The sequence below is a fragment of the Xyrauchen texanus genome, chromosome 6, assembly GCF_025860055.1.
Source record: "Xyrauchen texanus isolate HMW12.3.18 chromosome 6, RBS_HiC_50CHRs, whole genome shotgun sequence".
Classification (NCBI taxonomy): domain Eukaryota; kingdom Metazoa; phylum Chordata; class Actinopteri; order Cypriniformes; family Catostomidae; genus Xyrauchen; species Xyrauchen texanus.
In genome coordinates this window covers 29,293,311-29,314,841 of record NC_068281.1, presented here as the reverse complement: position 1 = coordinate 29,314,841, position 21,531 = coordinate 29,293,311, and the positions used below count along the sequence as shown (strand labels likewise).

Below are 21,531 nucleotides of genomic sequence, written 5' to 3'. Positions count from 1 at the left end.
ATTTGCTAAGTTGCATTTATTTTTAGTTGTTCAAAACATATTACATATAAAATTTTGCACTACTAGTCAACAGTTTGTAATATAAGTTCCCCTTCTGTCATTCACTCGAAGTTGTGTCGGTTGTAGTGACACAAGGGGCTTCTTTCGGGAGCCTCAGATACCTCTGAATATGAAAAAGGCCAATGCCAATTGGCGAACAGAATTTGCATGTCCTGCCCCCAGACATACGGGTATATAAGGCAGGGATCGTGCATCTGTTCAGTCAGATTCTTTCTTTGGAGCCGAGCAGTGTGTTCAGCGAGCTGAAGATCTCACCACTGTTCCACTCACCTCTAAAGTGAGCTTTGCTGTTGGATCTACAGCACAATGCCAACGGCTTTCTCCCTCCTCTGCACGCCAGTGCAGTCCACGCCCCTGGGCGCTTCGACAACTTCTAAAAAGAGCAACAACTCCTCTAAAAGAGTTTATTTTCTGAACTAAAAGAGTTAACGCATTGGCGTCAAATGTCTTTTTAAAGACACGTCTTTGCCAATATGCCGTTCCGCATTTGCGTTGTTCCTGGATGCGGCAGATATCTCTCTTCTTCTGACGGTCATAGGTGCTGCCTTGTGTGTTTCGGTTACGATCACACCGAGGCAGCATTTGTGGATGGCTCTTATACTCAAGAACTTGACCATGGCATCGTTGTGGTCACGGCTTTCCTTTCTCAAGGGAAACGCCACTCCAGCTGCCCCCGCATTGCTCCTTCCCACTAGATTGAGGACGACCCGGCTGGCGATGGAGGCGATTTAAGGGGTTCAGCGGGCGCGGTTTCGCTGGTTAAAATCCCCACAAACCACCCGCCCCAGCACGCTCGATTGCTTCCGTTCAGGCTCGACGTGAGACCGGCTTGCCTCATGGCCTGTCTGATGTCTCCGTTGCCACATTGGAGCAGGATGATGATGTCGCTGCTGCATCGGAGAACGTTGCAGCGTCTGACGTGGAAGACTCAGCTGGGCTGCCGCCTTCGGGTTTGCCTGCCCAGTTCAATGCTGATCCATTGAAGCCATCCAACACATCCTACCTCGGCTTCGGTCTACATCCAGCTTATTCCTGTCTGCTTGCCGAGGGCGTCCACCTGTGGCAGAAAGAAACCTGCAGATAGCTCCGCCTCAACCAGGGCCCAGCTCTCAGCCCCGGCGTAGAGCTACCCGCAGGATACGGACGCCCCCCATCTCACGAACCTCCCCAAGGACCTGGAAGGCTCCCATGCGTTCCTGAGACAGGGGATGAGACGTTCACACAGGAGCTGGTAGCTAGACCACTCCTTATCCCAGTGGAGGGCAGTTCCACCTTCCCCCGACCAGCCAGTTCTGATGAGTCCAGAGGACGCCTCACTAGGACCTCCTCCTAAGTCATTAACCCGCCCCCTACCGGGTACGTGGAGCAAGGTAAGTGCCTTGAGTTTTTTCTCAGCACACATGCCTCAGGATGCAACTGTGCCTCCCGACACAACACTACCTGCTCCCCAATGCTGCGAAGCCCCACTGGGTATGTCAAAACGATCATCCCTTTAGCCCCAGAGTATGGACACGTGGCTTACGCTTTCCAAACAGTCGCGTTGGCTGGCTAGGACCATCTGACTCAGCTACGAGATTCAGTTCGCCAGGCGTCTGCCCCGTTTCAGCGGCATACGCCCCACTTCGGTGCACGGCAAAAAAGACAGCACCCTGCGCACGGAAATCATTACCCATTTGCAAAAGGATGCGATAGAGCCGGTCCCTCCAGCCAATATGGAGAAGGGTTTCTACAGCCCTTACTTCATCGTACCCAAAAGAGGAGGTGCGTTGACACCAATCTTGGAGCTGTGAGTTCTCAACCGGGCTCTGCACAAACTCCCGTTCAAGATGCTCAGCCGTCTAGGGCTTCAGGTCAACTGGGAAAGAGCAATCTCTCCCCGGTTCAGAGCATCTCTTTTCTCGGCATGGAGTTAGACTCAGTCTCATTGAAAGTGCACCTCACAAACGAGCACGCTAAGTCAGTGCTGAATTGCCTCTCGTTCAAAATGGGCAGTCCCTCTAAAACAGTTCCAGAGACTCCTGGGGCATATGGCATCCTCAGCCGCAGTCTCGCTGCTGGGGTTGATGCATATGAGATCGCTCCAGCACTGGCTTGTGGCACGTATCGTGTGATCTTCACATCCCTCTGTCATCAGTTATTCTACCCCTGGACAGATCTCTGTTTTTTGCAGGCAGGAGTCCCCCTGCAGCAGGTGTCCAGATGCAACATGGTCACCACAGATGCCTCCAAACAGGGTTGGGGTCCCGCGTGCAAAGGGCACGCTGCCGCCAGTTCCTAGTCGGGCCCGTGGCTACGTTGGCACATCAACTGCCTAGAGATACTGGCTGTATTTCTAGCCCTGTGGAGGTTTCTCAAGCTGATCCAAGGCAAGCACTTCATGATCCATTCAGACAGCATCGCGATGGTAGCGTACATATATCGCCAAGGCGGCGTCCGCTCTCGTCATATGTCACAACTCGCCCGCCATCTCCTTCTCTGGAGTCAGCACCGACTAAGGTCGCTGCACAACACTCATATCCCTGGCAGCCTCAACATGACTGCGGATGCCCATGCTCAATGGCATGCTAGAGCTTACTGCACCAGCATCAGCAAATCACATAACATGGTTCAGTGTAGGTGGTGCTGTTGAATAGGGAACCCTTGTGTCACTACAATCAACACAACACAAGTGAGTGACAGAAGGGGCACGTCTAGGTTACTAGTGTAACCCCAGTTCCCTGATGGAGGGAACTAGACATTGTGTCCCCCTTGCCACAACACTGTACCAAGCCGCTGTTATGGCCGAACCTCATTCTCGGCTCCTCGATGCAGAACCTGACTGAACAGATGCACAATCCCCGCCTTTTATACCCGTATGTCCGGGGGTGGGACATGCAAATTCTGTTCACCAATTTGGCATTGGCCTTTTTCATATTCGGATGTTTCCAGGGCTCCTGAACATTGTGTCACTAAAATCGACACAACGTCTCGTTCCCTCCATCAGGGAACGGGGGTTACACTAGTAACCTAGACGATTTTCTAGACATTTTAACCATATACTGTTTCATGCGTTTATGAATCCAGCAAAAGAGCTCTCTCATTCCAGTGGAGAAGGCTGCAGTGCCAGTGTGATTGACCGTAATCTTCCATAAGCCCCCTTTTAAAGCCCTTGCATTGATTTCATCTCTAAAAATAGTTTATATACAGAGGATAGGAGCTGTTGGTGAAACATTTACCCTCTCTGATATAGTCCTGTGCTGCAATTCAGCTGTTGTTTGCTGGTACTGGTGTGATCACCTATGTGAGCAGAATATTAAAGAGAAACATTTAAAGCTTTCATTCAGACACACTTACTGACTGTGGGGTTTAGATAACTACTTGCATGTAGTCTGATAAATGCTTTGCTTCATGTTGTTACAGTCTTGAGTTTCTTGAGTCTCTTGTTTGACATTAATGCTGTGATGATAAGACCATGTTTCTTTATTTCTTTAGTTTTTTAAGTTTGGATCATTCTCTCTGCATGAATGTGGTAGTAGTCAGGTTTCGTAGTAAGCAAAGTTCATAGTTCATCATTCCTGCCAGAGCTCAGCACAGCTAAATGTCAGGGAGTGTATGATACTTTATCTGGAGCTGTGTGTAAATGCCACACTTAAACAGGTGAAAATCCTGTGCTGTGTTTTGTATTTGCATTTGTATAGGTTAGGTACAGTGGGGTCCAAAAGTCTGAGACATATCTGGGATTCAAGATCTCAAATAAACCTGCAAATACATTTTTAGATTTTAGAAAATTCAAAACAAAGAAATGTTGTAATGTAAAAAGAATGAGATTTTGCGCTATTTTTAGGTCTCTAATGAAATATAAGCAGGTTTATGACATTGACCATATTAACAAAAGTTCATATTTCTCTTCTTCCATTGAACATAAGACACATTTCTCAAATCATGTTGAAATAATGGATTATCAGGTTATGCACAAACTTTGGAGTCCATGCCAGGATTAAAGCAAAAGGTGGACATAATACATATTAAATACATTTTTAATTGTTAATTGTTTGATTAAACTTTTTACTCAAACTGTTAATTTGAGGTAATTTGTAATTGGGGGGGGGGGGATAACCAGACAAAAATCTAAATCAGATATGTTTTCACAAGTGGTCTCAGACTTTTGCACCCCATTTTAGACCGTTTATATAATATACACTCTTTATCCATAGTGTCCCTTGCAGGTGCAGCCATTGTAAAAATGAATCAAGCCTTTATCATAGTACAAATCCAAAAATTCCAAAGAAAGATCTGTCAATAATTTATCCACATTCCTGATGTTCATTCACTTTATACATCCAAAATGTTGTAAATGTGTAACAGTTCTATTGCACGGTTATAATTGGCACTGTGTGTTTTCCTGCTTTGCTCAGCTGCTAACAGCAAGTGGATTAAGAAACATCCAGAATGTGGTTATAACCTGGTGAACTCCCCTCATCTGAAGCCTGCCTGGGTGCTGGACAGAGCCCTTTGGAACGTCACGTGTGATTTAGCTGATGGCAAGTATGCAGACAAAGGCCTGCCAGCTCTCATCCAGAATGACAAGCACCTCAATGTGAGTGAACATATATCTGTTGATGCATTAGAATTTAATTGAATTGAATTGGTGAATAACATGTCCTTATTTCCTTTGCTGTGTTGTTTCTATTAGGCCATTCGTGGGATTCTCTGGCAAGATGTTTATCCCAAGATTAAACTGTGGGAGTTCTTCCAAGTCAAAGTGGAATCGGTGGTGGAGCAATTCAGAATTTTACTCCAAAATGGTGAATTCCTTGAAGGCTCTCTTGCATTAAGAGAAATTAAAATGTCAATGTGTCTTGATTTTGTTCTAAATTGTCTGCACAGGAGCCAAACCTGATAGGAGTAAGACTGATGGTAAACCGCAACTGATGATCATTCAGGACCCTCAGTACAGACGCTTCGGGAACACAGTGGACATGAACTCTGCACTGGAGATCTTTATGCCCCAGGGGTTAGTATGTTGTTGCACATTTTAAATGCTTGTTCTGTAGGGCTGGGAAATAAAGCTAAAAAACAATTATGAGTTCTATTCTTGCACTACAGACTTATCCAATTTTCTTGAGTAGCAATTCTAAGTGCAATTTTTGTTTCAGCGCAATGTTGTATGTTAATTAAGTGGCGCAAATTGCAATTTGCAAGGATATTCTCGGCGCAAAGTCTTGCATTTGCAGTTTGGAGATACAACCTGCAGATAATATCAGATGGTTATTGATCACTTTTAATACTAGCCATGATTTGTCAGTAGATCAATATTATTAATTACACATAATTCTTTATAGCTCAATGCAGCTTACATCCAGTTAGTCCTAATGAGCACCACATTTTCTATGTATATAAAGAGCATGTTACTGTCATAGAAGAATGCCTGACATTCAGTAAGGACATACTTAATGCGCAAAAGAACATAAGACACAAATGGCCATATATCTATCATTTACAGCACATTTCAACTACCACATTCTTATGAAAGACTACTTATTTTTCTTTTATGTGTATTTTAGACCTGCAATATGAATGCCACTTATTCTTGTACTTTATGCCAAGACACTTAATATCTGCCGACCCTGAACCACATTTAACTGTTTAAGTTAACGCCCTTCACATTAAAAACTGTGTATTGTGTTATTTTAGGAACAGTCCTGGTGCCATTGACGAATGCTGTAACTGGCTGAAGAAGAGACTGGAGGAACTGAATGGTGAACAGTACAGAGAAATTCAACACCATCAGGAGCAGGTGAGTCCATTTGCACCTTTACCTCTAATATAATTGTAGACCAGTGCAGTAATCTAAGTTCTATATCATCAGGCTACTAACTGCATTAATGGAACTGTGACATATGAGCGACTGGCTGACCATGGACCCAAGCTGGGCCCCATCACCAGAAAACGTCCTCTAGTCACAAGGTAGCACAGTTCATACAGTCAGCCTCTATCTGTCTATCTGTCTGTCTGTCTATATATCTGTCTGTCTGTCTCTCTGTCCATTTTATTTTAATTATTATTTTTGGTTTTTTTTGCTCGTTACTGTTTATATTATAGTAATTTTAAACACCTTTATAGAATAATAGTTATGTTTCTAAAATTATTTGTCTGTGTAGATATTTCACTTTCCCATTTGAGGAGTCAACCCTGGAGCAGGATCTGGAGCTGTTGAGTAAGCCAGAAAAGGCCTGTCATTTCTTGGCCCACAACGGCTGGGTCATGGGGGATGATCCCTTGAGGAACTTTGCTGAGCCAGGTCCACCATTCTGTCTTTTTGATACAGTTCACTAATTGACTTCTATTATAGTTTATATATATATATATAACAGAAGTTATAGTTTATATATAGTTATAGTTTATAATATATATATATATATATATATATATATATATATATATATATATATATATATATATATATATATATATATATATATATATATATATATATATATATATATACGTACAAATTTATATATGTACAAATTTGTTAATGCAAGTATTCTTGAAACAAAGCATTTTTTAATAAAGCTAGGAATACGTTTAGGGATGCATCATTGAAGACATTTTGGCTAATACCAAAGAGGTCTAAAACACCTGAAGAAAGCTTAATTGCGTGTGCTTGGCTAGTGCAAAATGCCCCAAAAAGATGTGATTTGAAATCGGTCAAAAATGTTGGTCACTGGCAAACTATCTGCTATAATATCTACAGTATATGAATATATATAAATATATATGTATATATATATATATACAGTGCATCCAGAAAGTATTCACGCTTCACTTTTTCCACATTTTGTTATGTTACAGCCTTATTCCAAAATTGATTAAATTCATTATTTTCCTCAAAATTCTACAAACAATACCCCATAATGACAATAAGAAAGAAGTATGTTTGAAATCTTTGCAAATTTATTACAAATAAAAAACAAAAAAGTCACATGTATATAAGTATTCACTGCCTTTGCCATGACACTCAAAATTAAGCTCAGGTCCACTGATCCTTGAGATGTTTCTACAACTTGATTGGAGTCCACCTGTGGTAAATTCAGTTGATTGGACATGATTTGGAAAGGCACACATCTGTCTATATAAGGTCCCACAGTTAATGGTGCATGTCAGAGCACAAACAAGCCATGAAGTCCAAGGAATTGTCTGTATTAGACCTCTGAGACAGGATTGTATCGAGGCACAGATCTGGGGAAGGGTACGGACACATTTCTGCAGCATTGAAGGTCCCAATGAGCATAGTGGCAACCCATCCATCCATCTTCAACCGCTTATCCGAAGTCGGGTCGCGGGGGCAGCTGCTCCAGCAGGGGGCCCCAAACTTCCCTATCCCGAGCCACATTAACCAGCTCTGACTGGGCGACCCCGAGGCGTTCCCAGGCCAGTGTGGAGATGTAATCTCTCCACCTAGTCCTGGGTCTTCCCCGAGGCCTCCTCCCAGCTGGACGTGCCTGAAACACCTCCCTAGGGAGGCGGCCAGGGGGCATCCTTACCAGATGCCCAAACCACCTCAACTGACTCCTTTCAACGCAAAGGAGCAGCGGCTCTACTCCGAGCTCCTCACGGATGACTGAGCTCCTCACCCTATCTCTAAGGGAGAAGCCCACCACCCTTCTGAGGAAGCCCATTTCGGCCGCTTGTACTCGCGACCTAGTTCTTTCGGTCATGACCCAACCTTCATGACCATAGGTGAGGGTAGAAACAAAAATTGACCGGTAGATCGAGAGCTTTGCCTTTCGGCTCAGCTCTCTTTTCGTGACAACGGTGCGATAGCGCGAGTGCAATACCGCTCCTGCTGCCCTGACTCTCCGGCCAACCTCCCGCTCCATTGTCCCCTCACTCGTGAACAAGACCCCGAGGTACTTGAACTCCTTCACTTGGGGCAAAACCTCATTCCCTACCTGGAGTACGCACTCCATCGGTTTCCTGCTGAGAACCATGGCCTCAGATTTAGAGGTGCTAATCCTCATCCCAGCTGCTTCACACTCGACTGCCAAGCGATCCAGTGAGAGCTGAAGGTCACGGACCGATGATGACATGAAGACAACATCATCTGCAAAAAGCAGCGATGAGATCCCCAGCCCACCGAACCGCACACCTTCCCCACCCCGACTACGCCTCGATATCCTGACCATGAATAACACAAACAGGATTGGTGACAAAGCGCAGCCTTGGCGGAGACCAACCCCCACATGGAATGAACTCGACTTTGTGCCGAGGACCCGGACACAGCCCTCGCTTTGGACGTACAGGGATTGGATCGCCCTAAGAAGGGACCCACCCCCCACCCCATACTCCCGCAGCACCTCCCACAGTCTCTCCCGGGGGACCCGGTCATACGCCTTCTCCAGATCCACAAAACACATGTAGACCGGATGGGCATACTCCCAGGCCCCCTCCAGGATCCTTGCGAGAGTAAAGATCTGGTCCGTCGTTCCACGGCCAGGACGAAAACCGCATTGTTCCTCTTCAATCTAAGGTTCGACAATCAGCCGAACCCTCCTCTCCAGCACCTTGGAGTAAACTTTACCAGGGAGGCTGAGAAGTGTGATACCCCTGTAGTTGGCACACACTCTCTGATCCCCCTTTTGAAGAGGGAACCACCACCCCATTCTGCCACTCCTTAGGCACTGTCCCAGATTTCCACGCAATGTTGAAGAGGCGTGTCATCCATGACACCCCCTCCACATCCAGAGCTTTCAGCATTTCTGGTCGGATCTCATCAATCCCGGGGCTTTGCAACTGCGGAGTTGTTTGACTACCTCAGTGACCTCCCCAGGGAAATAGAATCTGATCCCCATCATCCTCCGGCTCTGCCTCTACCATAGAGGGCGTGTTGGGATTTAGGAGTTCTTCAAAGTGTTCCTTCCACCGCCCAATAACCTCCTCGGTTGAGGTCAACAGCGTCCCATCTTTGCTGTATACAGCTTGAATGGTTCCCGTTTCCCCTCCTAAGGTGGCGGACGGTTTTCCAGAAGCACTTTGGTGTGGACCGAAAGTCCTTCTCCATAGCTTCTCCGAACTTTTCCCACACCCACTGCTTTGCCTCCCTCACGGCCGAGGCCGCAGCCCTTCGGGCCTGTCGGTACCTTGCAACTGCCTCCGGAGACCTCCGGGACAACAAATCCCGGAAGGCCTCTTTCTTCAGTCGGACGGCTTCCTGACCACCAGTGTCCACCACGGTGTTCGAGGGTTACCACCCCTTGCGGCACCTAAAACCTTGAGGCCGCAGCTCTCCACCGCGGCTCGGCAATGGAAGCTTTGAACATTGCCCACTCGGTTCAATGTCCCCAACCTCCACAGGGATGCCTGAAAAAGCTCCGCCGGAGGTGTAAGTTGAAGATCTCGCGGACAGGGACCTCCTCCAAACGTTCCCAGTTCACCCGCACTACTCGCTTGGGCTTCCCAGGTCTGTCCAGAGTCTTTCCCCACCCCTGACCCAACTCACCACCAGATGGTGATCGGTTGACAGCTCTGCCCCTCTCTTTACCCGAGTGTCCAAAACATATGGCCTCAGATCCGACGACACGATTACAAAATCGATCATCGACCTTCGGCCTAGGGTGCTCTGGTACCACGTACACTTATGAGCATCCTTATGTTCGAACATGGTGTTTGTTATAGATAATCCATGACTAGCACAGAAATCCAATAACAAACATCCACTTGAGTTCAGATCAGGAGGCCGTTCCTCCCAATCACGCCTTTCCAGGTGTCCCTGTCATTTCCCACGTGTGCGTTGAAGTCACCCAGCATCACTATGGAGTCCCCTACTGGGGCCCTATTCAGGACTCCATTCAGGGTCTCCAAGAAGGCCGAATACTCTGAACTGCTGTTCGGTGCATATGCACAGACAACAGTCAGAGTTTTCCCCCCCACAACCCGTAGGCGTAGGGAGGCGACCCTCTCGTCCACCGGGGTAAACTCCAACGTAGTGGCGCTCAGCCGGGGACTCGTGAGTATCCCCACACCCGCCCGTCGCCTCACACCCTGGGAAACTCCAGAGAAGAATAGAGTCCATCCCCTATCCAGGAGTACGGATCCAGAGCCAAAACTGTGCGTCGATGTAAGCCCCACCAGATCCAACATAGTGGCAACCATCATCCATAAATGGAAGAAGTTTGGAACCACCAGGACTCTTCCTAGAGCTGACCACCCAGCCAAACTGAGCGATCGGGGGAGAAGGGCCTTAGTCAGGGAGGTGACCAAGAACCCGATGGTCACTCTGACAGAGCTCCAGCGTTTCTCTGTGGAGAGAGGAGAACCTTCCAGAAGAACAACCATCTCTGCAGCACTCCACCAATCAGGCCTGTATGGTTGAGAGGCCAGACTGAAGCCACTCCTCAGTAAAAGGCACATGACAGCCTGCCTAGAGTTTGCCAAAAGGCACCTGAAGGACTCTCAGATCATGAGAAACAAAATTCTCTGGTCTGATGAAACAAAGGTTGAACACTTTGGCCTGAATGGCAATTGTCATGTCTGGAGGAAACCAGGCACCGCTCATCACCTGGACAATACCATCCCTACCGTGAAGCATGGTGGTGGCAGCATCATGCTGTGGGAATGTTTTTCAGCGGCAGGAACTGGGAGACTAGTCAGGATCGAGGGAAAGATGAATGCAGCAATGTACAGAGACATCCTTGATGAAAACCTGTTCCAGAGCACTCTGGACCTCAGACTGGGGCAAAGGTTCATCTTCCAACAGGACAACGACCCTAAGCACACAGCCAAGATAACAAAGGAGTGGCTATGGGACAACTCTGTGAATGTCCTTGAGTGGCCCAGCCAGAGCCCAGACTTGAACCCGATTGGACATCTCTGGAGAGATCTGAAAATGGCTGTGCACCAACGCTCCCCATCCAACCTGATGGAGCTTGAGAGGTCTTGCAAAGAAGAATGGGAAAAACTGCCCACAAAAGGTGTGCCAAGCTTGTAGCATCATACACAAAAAGACTTGAGGCTAGAATTGGTGCCAAAGGTGCTTCAACAAAATATTGAGCAAAGGCGGTGAATACTTATGTACGTGTGATTTTCTTTCTTTATTTATCCATCCATCCATCCATCCATCTTCAACCGCTTATCCGAAGTCGGGTCGCGGGGGCAGCTGCTCCAGCAGGGGGCCCCAAACGTCCCTATCCCGAGCCACATTAACCAGCTCTGACTGGGCGACCCGAGCGTTCCCAGGCCAGTGTGGAGATGTAATCTCTCCACCTAGTCCTGGGTCTTCCCGAGGCCTCCTCCCAGCTGGACGTGCCTGAAACACCTCCCTAGGGAGGCGGCCAGGGGCATCCTTACCAGATGCCCAAACCACCTCAACTGACTCCTTTCAACGCAAAGGAGCAGCGGCTCTACTCCGAGCTCCTCACGGATGACTGAGCTCCTCACCCTATCTCTAAGGGAGAAGCCCGCCACCCTTCTGAGGAAGCCCATTTCGGCCGCTTGTACTCGCGACCTAGTTCTTTCGGTCATGACCCAACCTTCATGACCATAGGTGAGGGTAGGAACGAAAATTGACCGGTAGATCGAGAGCTTTGCCTTTCGGCTCAGCTCTCTTTTCGTGACAACGGTGCGATAGAGCGAGTGCAATACCGCCCCTGCTGCCCCGATTCTCCGGCCAACCTCCCGCTCCATTGTCCCCTCACTCGTGAACAAGACCCCGAGGTACTTGAACTCCTTCACTTGGGGCAAAACCTCATTCCCTACCTGGAGTACGCACTCCATCGGTTTCTTTATTTATTTATTTATTTATTTATTTTACACATTTGCAAAGATTTCAAACAAACTTCTTCCACTTTGTCATAATAGGGTTTTGTTTGTAGAAAAATAATGAATTTAATCCATTTTGGAATAAGGCTGTAACCTAACAAAATGTGGAAAAAGTGAAGCGCTGTGAATACTTTCCGGATGCACTGTGTATATAGCACACTATCAGTCAAAAGATTTGAAACACTTATTCTTTATTATATTTTTATTTATTTTTTTTTCACATTTTAGAATAATAGTAACATTATCAAAACTATGGAATAACATAAATATAACTATGGGAATTAAATTCAAAATAAAATAAAACATAAATAAAAACTATGTTAAATTTGAGCATCTTCATCATCTTTGCTTAGAATTTGTACTCTTGACATTTTGTCAAATATCTTCTTGAGTTATCACCCTGGGATGCTTTTTAAAACATATTGAAGGAGTTTCCATCTATTTTGGGCACTTATTGGCTGCTTTTCTTTGTTATTTGTTCCAAGTCATCAATATATAATAAAATGTAAGTTGAAGCCTGAAGTTTACATACACCTCAGCCAAATACATTTAAACACAGTTTTTCACAATTCCTGACATAATTTTTGCCTAAGTTTTTAAAATCTGCCATAGAAAAATTATATATTGTTTGAATTACAAAATAAAATCTTAATTGGTATGTGTTATTTGCTTCCAGTCATCCTAATCACACCAATATTTAAATACATTAAAATTCACAGAGACTGATATAGCCACTGATATATTGTGCATCTCTAAATAATAATATTAATAATGTTTAGTAGTGTATATGTTAATGAAGTCATGTCACTTAGTAGAGATAACTGATGTCATCCTCGTTTGAACCAAAAGGTGGCAATATTAGCACAGTTTCAAAACCTAAGCATTGGCAGCACTTGCCAAGTCTTTTTGGCAGCAAATTGAACCAAAGTTTCTTTTTCTTCTTATTCTGGTCAGGCTCCAACGTTTACATCAGGAGGGAGCTGATCTGCTGGGGCGACAGTGTTAAACTCCGGTATGGCAACGGTCCCGAGGACTGCCCCTACCTGTGGGCCCACATGCAGAAATATACCGAGATCACAGCCAAGCACTTTGTGGGAGTGCGTCTGGACAACTGCCACTCAACTCCACTGCATGTGGCCGAGGTACCGCGCTAATGTCAAAAGAAAGATTATTACTATTGGCTATATCAAGGATAAATAATGTGTTTAAGATTAACTATGTGTAAAAGATTAATATTAGACATGGGGGGCAGGATTGATACTTCTCCCTACACATTTTTATATTATGAGCTCATAAGTTACTCTCATGGTTAGTACATTTTGGCTGGTGGTTTTTCCCCAGCCACCGATTGCTCCATCATTTATTGTAGTTCAAGTTAAGAAATATTACATGTGGCTTATTTTCTGTCTCATGCTTATTGACAACAAGGTGTTGGGATATTAAAGTCAACATAAAATCAGACTTGACCCTGTTTGCTTTCTAAATACAAGTTCCTGGTTTTATTCTGACTTATTCAGAATATATATTCCAAGTATTATTATTTTTTATTAATCTTTAATGAAAATCTAATAACCTGTTCTTCCTCTGAAATTACTTTCCTTTTTTGTTGACAGTTATCCAGTTATTTTGCAAATGGCTATTTAAGCATTGGTTTGGCTCTTTTCCTGTTATTAGTGAATTAGAGGGGATTTTTTTTATTCATCACATTGAATAAAACTCTTTGAATCTGTTCGCCAAAAAGATTTGTTCAGATATGTTCACCGATTTGTTCAGTGACCTTTTTAGTTTTTTTATTTTTATTATTGACTCAATAATATTGATTTCAACACACCGAGCTGTTAACTGCAAAAACTGTGGAAGTGAATGAGAGCGATGAATCTTTCACTTAAAATATTCAAAAACAGTAAAACACCACTTTTTGGTATGGAAAGCCCACTTTTCATGATTCAATCAACTCCCAGTGGATTAAATCAAGTCCTTCATTTTTCACACTGAGTATGCTTTTTCACTCAGAAATGTGTAACATTCAAATCTAGCATTAACAGACAGTTTTCTATTCAGCAAACCCTTTCGCTGTTAACACCTGTTGTGCCCTGCAGGCCATGCTGGCAGCAGCCAGAGCAGTCAGACCCAATCTCTATGTGATTGCCGAGCTCTTTACAGGCAGCGAGCTCATTGACAATGTGTTTGTAAACCGGCTGGGAATAACCAGTCTCATCAGAGGTACTGGTGACACAGTATTTAAGCATGACACTAATCAAGTCTTATCTGTGTGTCTCTCTCCTCCTGCTTTCCATCCCTATCTGTTTCTGTCAATTCCCATTCATTACCCCTCTAAACTATCTCTTCTGAATCTCATTTATATAATACCATCCCAAATCTCTCTATTGGCCTTTGAAAATCTTGTTTTCTACTTTTTGGCTCGTATTGGTTTGATTTGAGGCATGACTCTTCCCTCTCTGAACCCATTTTTCGCACCCCTCAAACACACTAATGTTTGGTGGTTTCACACTTGGGTGTGTGTCTCGCTCTAACCCTGCTTGATGCAGTTCATGCTGGATGCTGCCCGCACTCTCAGGCCTGACCTGTATGTGGTGGCTGAGCTCTTCACAGGCAGCGAGGAGTTGGATAATGTCTTTGTGACTAGATTAGGAATCTCGTCGCTTATCAGAGGTATGACATTCTAATTGCGCTGTTCATTAACACCAAATATTAAATGACATTAATGTTGAATTGTATGGTAATACTTTACAGTAAGGTTGTATTTGTTAACAATAGGGGATTGTTCACCCAAAAATTAAAATTCTCTCATCATTTACTCACCCTCATGCCATCACATATGTGTATGACTTTGTTTCTTCTGCTGGAAACAAATGATGATTTTTAGAAGAATATTACAGCTCTGTAGGTCCATACAATGCAAGTGAATGCGTGCCAAAATAGGTGTGGGTTAGTAACAGATCAATATTTAAGTAATTGTTTGCTAGAAATTCTTCTCCCTGCCCAGTAGGGGGTGATATGCTTCAAGAATGTAAACACCCAAAACACAAGAGGAAGAATATGAAAGTGATCTGTTTCTCACCCACACCTATCATATCACTTCTGAAGACATTGATTTAAACACTGTATTCATATGGATTAATTTTATGCCTCAAAATTGTTGTATGGACCACAAGAGCTGATAAATTCTTCTAAAAATCTTCATTTGAGTTCAGCAGATGAAAGAAAGTCATACACATCTAGGATGGCATAAGGGGGAGTAAATGATAAAATAATTTGTCAGAAGAGCAAGACAGAGGGTCCCAAAAGCACAGGAACATTTCAAAGGATTAATTTACAATAAATTATAATGTTAACTGTGCTGGCTGAAAGTTGGCATGATCAGCGTTCCCATGTAAACAATCAAGGTACCTATGAAAACGCTGATTCCGCGTGCCAGCGGCACCTGAGACACATGAGGGACAACCTCAACACATTTAGACCAAAACAAATAGAACATGGAGCATGAGTGTCTGGATCCCAACACAGTCCGAAATCGAATCAGACAGGAAGTCAGGATCCAGGCACCACGCTTCGGACACGAACAAGACCAACTGAAGCGCGCACGGCGGTAACTCACAACTGGACCCATGCGCTCACACAAAGAATGTACACAAAACACAAGACAGGCAGGGAATGATGATGTTATGGTCCCGTCAGAAAAAACCCAACCTGATGGAGTGACAGGACCGTGACATTACTGAAGAGCACACGGCAGTAACTCACACCCGGACCAGTGCGCACAACACAAAAACAGGACACTAAACAAAAGACAGAACATGATCGATGATGCCACTGTGACAGAATTACAACCTATTCCTTTAAGTGCTTTGGTTAACATGTCATACATGTTCATAAAATTATGAAAAACACTTGTTAATTACAAAATACTATATACATTTTTGTCAATTAAAAGTTGTATATGTGAACACTAATGCATTATGAACTAACAATAAACAATTGTATCTTTATAAATGAACATTAACCAAGATAAATAAATGCTGTAAAAGTATATTGTTCACAGTTCATAATACCTAATGCATTTACTAATGTTAACAAACTGTTTACTGTTATCATTGAATTTGATCTGGCTTGCATTGTGGTTTGTGATTGAAAGAGTGATGCCGATCTTAAATAATAATAAAAAGGTAATTAGAAGAATAATTGCCACTGTCACAGTTGGATTTAAAAATCCCCCAAAATATATGGTACACACATATAAATGAGGACTACAGAGTTTAGGGTACTTAGTACAAAGTACTTTTGAAATCTGCAGTTGGATTGAATTTAATTTGAATTGACAGACATTTGTGCATGTAAATATAGTCATTGTCAAATTGTTAACTTGGCAAATATATCATTGATTATATACATCATTGCATATTAACAGCAAAGTGATATCAATGATCAGATTAGTTTGTGATGTTAATAAGTAACTCACTAAAATGTAGCATTCATACTTTGCATTTGGTATGTTATTGTAGAGGCGATGAGTGCAGGAGATAGTCACGAGGAGGGCAGGCTGGTGTACCGGTATGGAGGGGAGCCGGTGGGGGCTTTTCTGCAGCCCAGTCTTAGGCCTCTGGTGCCCAGCATCGCTCATGCCATGTTCCTGGATGTCACACATGATAATGAGTGCCCTATTCAAGTATGCCATTTCAAACACTGCATGATAAATAACCTTGATTATAATGGTGGTCTCTTTTGAATGAGCTTTTATTTGGATGTTCTGTGTTGTAGGTCCGCTCTGTATATGATTCGTTGCCCAGCTCTGCTATTGTATCTATGGCGTGCTGTGCCACTGGAAGCACTCGAGGCTACGATGAATTAGTACCCCACCAGGCAAGAAATCATCTTCATAGACACTCATAAAACATTATGTTGCTTAAAGGTAGGGTTCACAAAAAACTGTCATCATTTAGCCACTACCATGTTATTCTAAAGTCATTTGACTTTATCTCTTCTGTGGAACACAAAAGGAGATGTTATGTAGAATGTTGTTCTCGGTCACCATTCACTTTCATTGCATCTTTTTTTACATACAATGAAAGTGAATGGTGACTGAGGCTGTCATTCTGCCGAACATTTCTTTTTATTTTCCACAGAAGAAAGTCATACGGGGATGACATGATTTTAATTTTGGGGGGAATGATCCATTTAATATATGAGGCACTTTTAGGGATATTCCAGATCCAATAAAGTTAATACCAAACGAGAGCATTTGTGGCATAATATTGACTACCACAAATATTGACTTTGACTCATCCCTCCTTTTCTTTAAAAAAAGCAAAAATCTTGTTATTCTAGTGAGGCACTTTTAGTGTGATAAAATCCCTTACTAACCTTTTCTGTGTAAAGTCATTGCAAATTTGACAAAATAAGTTATCATGATGATGTAATGTCAACAAACCCAAAAACCTTGTAAAAAAATTTATTTATAATTTAAACAACTTTACATCTCAAATAATACACAAGTTTTAACAGAACAATGAATGTAAGTGCTTTTATAAAATTATAAGCTTCACATATCTGTTTAAACCCTCCAAAAATTGGCCACATTCGCTTTCGTTGTCCCCATTCAATTCCATTTTAAGTGCATCACTGTAACCTCGATTTTTGCTTTTTTAAAGAAAATGAGGGACGAATCAAAATGTATTTTTGTGGTAATCAACATTATGCCACAAATGCTGTCAATTGAGCTAAACATGTATTGAGCCCAGAACATTCCTTTAAGTAAATTTTTGGGTTCTTCTTTACGGCTATCAGATCTCAGTTGTGTCCGAAGAGCGCTTCTATACCAAATGGAATCCAAAGGCTGAACCCTCTTCTCCTGATGACGTCAACCTACAGTCAGGAATCATCGCTGGAAAGCTTGCCCTCAATCGGCTACACCAGGAACTGGCATCAAAAGGCTTCAACCAGGTTTTCACAGCTTATTGAAATAAAGCCCTGTCCCAAATGATGTCCTCAACCCTTTCGGTCCTCTTCCGGGTCCACAGTGACGTAATACACTGTTACACTGTTGGGTAGTATTCCACTATGAAGTCTGCACCAGTACAGGCTTCATAAAAGTGTCGTTGCGTCCGCAAAAGGCACACTCGTGAGTAGTGGTAGACTGAAATGGGTTGTTCAGTGACCGATGTTTAATATAATGCAAATCTCAAAATGTCTAAATAGCAGCCAATGAATTGACCTGGCGAAATAATCACTAGTCATGAGACCCTTTCTGAATGAAATGACAAATGGGACAACCTACGTTCTTGTGGATTTTACAGACCCATGAAATTGAAGGCCACAAGACCAAAAGTCCACATTTAATGATCCATTTGGGACAGGGCACTAACGGTATTAGTGTTTCATGCTTTTGTGTGAATCTACATCTGTTCCTCAAGTCTAATCATTCTGTGTTTTGAATGTTTTCTCAGGTGTTTGTGGACCAAGTGGATGAGGACATTGTAGCGGTCACCCGTCATAGTCCCAGCATGCATCAGTCTGTGGTTGCTGTGTGTCGCACTGCTTTCAAGAACCCCAAACACCATCGCTACACAGACGAGGTTCCACCAATGTGCATTCCAGGTGCATCATTGGTTCTCTACTTCTCAACAGATATACTGAAGCTTCTTTTAGTGGATCATAAATGCTCTCTAGCTCTCTCTAATTTAGATTTTTAGAGTCAATGCGAATCTCCTTTTACAACCTGTAGTGTGAGGTTTTTCAGAATGAAACAGAATATTCAACGAGAAAATTTAAGTTGGAACCTGGAATTGATTGGATCTTGAAAAGTAGGTGTTTCATTCCAGAATGGAGCCACACCTGAATGCAGGTTTGCTAAACAATGCCTAAATAGCTATTTGGCTATTGGTCAAAGGGATAATATACCAAAAAATGAAAATTATCTCATCGTTTACTCACCCTTATGCCATCCCAGATGATGTGTATGACTTTCTTTCTTCTGCTGATCACAAAGATGTTTAGAAGTATATCTCAGCTCTATTGGTCCATTCAATGCAGTGAATGATGTCCACAACTTTGAAGGTCCAAAAAGCATATAAAGGCAGCACAGAAGTAATCCATACAATTTCAGTGGTATAATTAATGTCTTTAGAAGCGATATGATAGTTATGGGTGGAAAACAGATCAATATTTAAGTCTTTTTTTTTTACTATCTCCACTTTTACTTTCACATTCTTTTTTGTTTTTGTCCATTTGAATTATTTGTGCAGATCACCACCTACTGGGCAGGGAGGAGAATTTATAGGAAAAAAAGTTCTTAAATATGAATCTATTTCTCCAGATCTGAAGATATTAATTAAACCAATAGAGTCATATGGATTACTTTTATGCTTCCTATATATCCTTTTTGGAGCTTCAAAGTTCTGGCCACCATTCACTTGCATTGAATGGAGCAACAGATGAGATATATATATTTTTATCTTAATTTGTGTTCTGCAGAAGAAAGAAAGTCATACACGTGGGATGGCATGATGGTGAGTAAACGATGAGAGAATTTTTACTTTTGGGTGAACTAAACTTTTAACTTTATTCAGTATTTTTTTTTTAAATAATGTGTACCAATGAATCATTCACAATAAGACCAGAACCATGAGAAAAAAGTAAATAGGGTCAATTTTGAATTCCTGGTTACATAGTTTTGCATATATTGTTTAATATTCTGTCTCTATTATAAGTTGGACCCAAACCCAAACCCAAAACAAATTCTCTTTTTCCTTTTCTCACAGGTAAGATCGATGAGGTAGTGCTGGAGGTGCGCACAACAGAGAGGCAGGCGGGGTCCTACAGAAAAGATGAGAGGAGCATTAATGGAATGCCTGAGTACACAGTGGAGATTAAAGAGCACATCCAGGTAACACAAGTGCTGTGAGACTGATCTAATTATAGTCTTCATCGGACACAATGGCCTCAATTGAGTACACTCATTTACACTAGAGCAATAATCTCAAACCCTATTCTGCAGTTTAAGCACCAACACTCAGAAAGCTCTAGTTTCATCTATTCCACCCAACCACCTCCCTTTTCCTGCCTGGTTGTAAAATTTAGCTGCCTGGACTTGCTTAGCATTTTGATTGACTGTACTGTCAACACTCCACGAATCAGTCTTATCTCTTTGTCTCAGATGTTTCTTTGTCTCTGCTCAGCTGAAGGACAGTACAGTCGTGAGGCAGGCTGGGGTGACGTCTCGAGGGTGCAGTGAATATGTGCAGGAGATCGTGTTTGAGAAGCTCACACCTGGAAGTGTCATTGTTTTCAGGTTAGACTTCAAAAGCATTACTGTCCCCAAATTGACACAGAATTAATTGATGGCATTTTTGTCCCCTATGGCAGTGATTCTCAACTTGTTTTGCCTCAGGACTCAGATTAAAGTAGCGATCCAACACAGTACCAAAATTGTTTATTATGCAAAAGTAACAAATATATCCTTATATTCAAACATGAATTGTATTAATATTACAATGAACTGCATAGGCCTCACAACATGCAAAATTATGACCGTGACAGGCTGAATAGGAACATTTTGTGAATGCTTAAATAACAGCAGAAGTGTGAACACTGAACAAACACTGGACTATTGGATGTGTTGTACTAGGATTAGCAATACTAACAAGTGACAGATAAACTTTGTCAAAAAATACCATTAAAGGAATAGTTCACCAAAAATATGCTAATTCTCTCATCATTTACTCACCCTTATGCTGTCTCAAACTCGTATGACTTGCTTTTATCTGTGGAGCTCAAACAAAGATATTTTCAGGGATATATGATGTGTTGTATATATGTGTTGTATATATGAAGTTTCTCTCATGAATGCACCAAGAAGACTACTGATGTTAAAGTGGTCATAACATGGCTTTTTTATATTTCATTATGTTCCTGGAAGTGTACTATTACTATTTTTGTAAAACATGATAATTTTTCACCCTCATTCTGACCCTCTGTCAGAAACGCTTGGTTTTGTTGCTGCTTCTCCTTTAAGACTTGATAGTAAACATCCACTTTTATGATTGGCTCTCTGCTCTTGATTGACTTGCTCTCTCCATACCATCTCACAGGTAAATTAGGCTTTGATGTATTGTTGTGGACTCTGTCAGATGCAAATCTTTACCCCAGCATGAAAACAATGTGGAGCAAGTGGAGAATGAGTCATTTTGGCAGCTTGGTTTCAAGAAATGCTCTTTTTGCAGTGAGGAAGTTTTGAGTTCTGAAACTTGCCGTATGTATTTAAAGTACAATGACCTCTCGTGTCAAAAGATCAAGAAAATGTTTATTCCTGGGGCCTGGGTAGCTTAGCGAGTATTGACGCTGACTACCACCCCTGAAGTCGCGAGTTTGAATCCAGGGTGTGCTGAGTGACTCCAGCCAGGTCTCCAAAGCAAACAAATTGGCCCGGTTGCTAGGGAGGGTAGAGTCACATGGGGTAACCTCCTTGTGGTTGCGATTTAATGGTTCTTACTCTCAATGGGGCATGTGGTAAGTTGTGCGTGGATCGCGGAGAGTAGCATGAGCCTCTACACACTGTGAGTGTCCGTGGGTCATGCACAACGAGCCACGTGATAAGATGCGCGGATTCACTATCACAGAATATGAGGCAACTGAGACTTATCCTCGCCACCCGAA

The 21,531-nt window shown here is 42.9% G+C and overlaps 1 protein-coding gene across 4 annotated transcripts in view; it reads left to right on the top strand.

The window, feature by feature from the left end:
* agla (amylo-alpha-1, 6-glucosidase, 4-alpha-glucanotransferase a) overlaps positions 1-21,531 on the top strand; it is a 40,915-nt gene that overhangs the window by 6,610 nt on the left and 12,774 nt on the right. For 3 of the 4 annotated variants that reach the window (XM_052128094.1, XM_052128095.1, XM_052128092.1), the window contains exons 6-19: positions 4,455-4,636; positions 4,733-4,844; positions 4,927-5,053; positions 5,734-5,836; positions 5,909-6,006; positions 6,201-6,340; positions 12,814-13,001; positions 13,959-14,082; positions 16,383-16,546; positions 16,639-16,740; positions 17,665-17,820; positions 18,324-18,474; positions 19,638-19,762; positions 20,055-20,167. In XM_052128094.1, the coding sequence (XP_051984054.1) occupies positions 4,455-4,636; positions 4,733-4,844; positions 4,927-5,053; positions 5,734-5,836; positions 5,909-6,006; positions 6,201-6,340; positions 12,814-13,001; positions 13,959-14,082; positions 16,383-16,546; positions 16,639-16,740; positions 17,665-17,820; positions 18,324-18,474; positions 19,638-19,762; positions 20,055-20,167 (1,885 nt within the window). Of the gene's footprint in view, positions 1-4,454; positions 4,637-4,732; positions 4,845-4,926; positions 5,054-5,733; positions 5,837-5,908; positions 6,007-6,200; positions 6,341-12,813; positions 13,002-13,958; positions 14,083-14,408; positions 14,533-16,382; positions 16,547-16,638; positions 16,741-17,664; positions 17,821-18,323; positions 18,475-19,637; positions 19,763-20,054; positions 20,168-21,531 lie in introns of all 4 variants that reach the window. The other variant, XM_052128093.1, reaches the window with a different exon arrangement.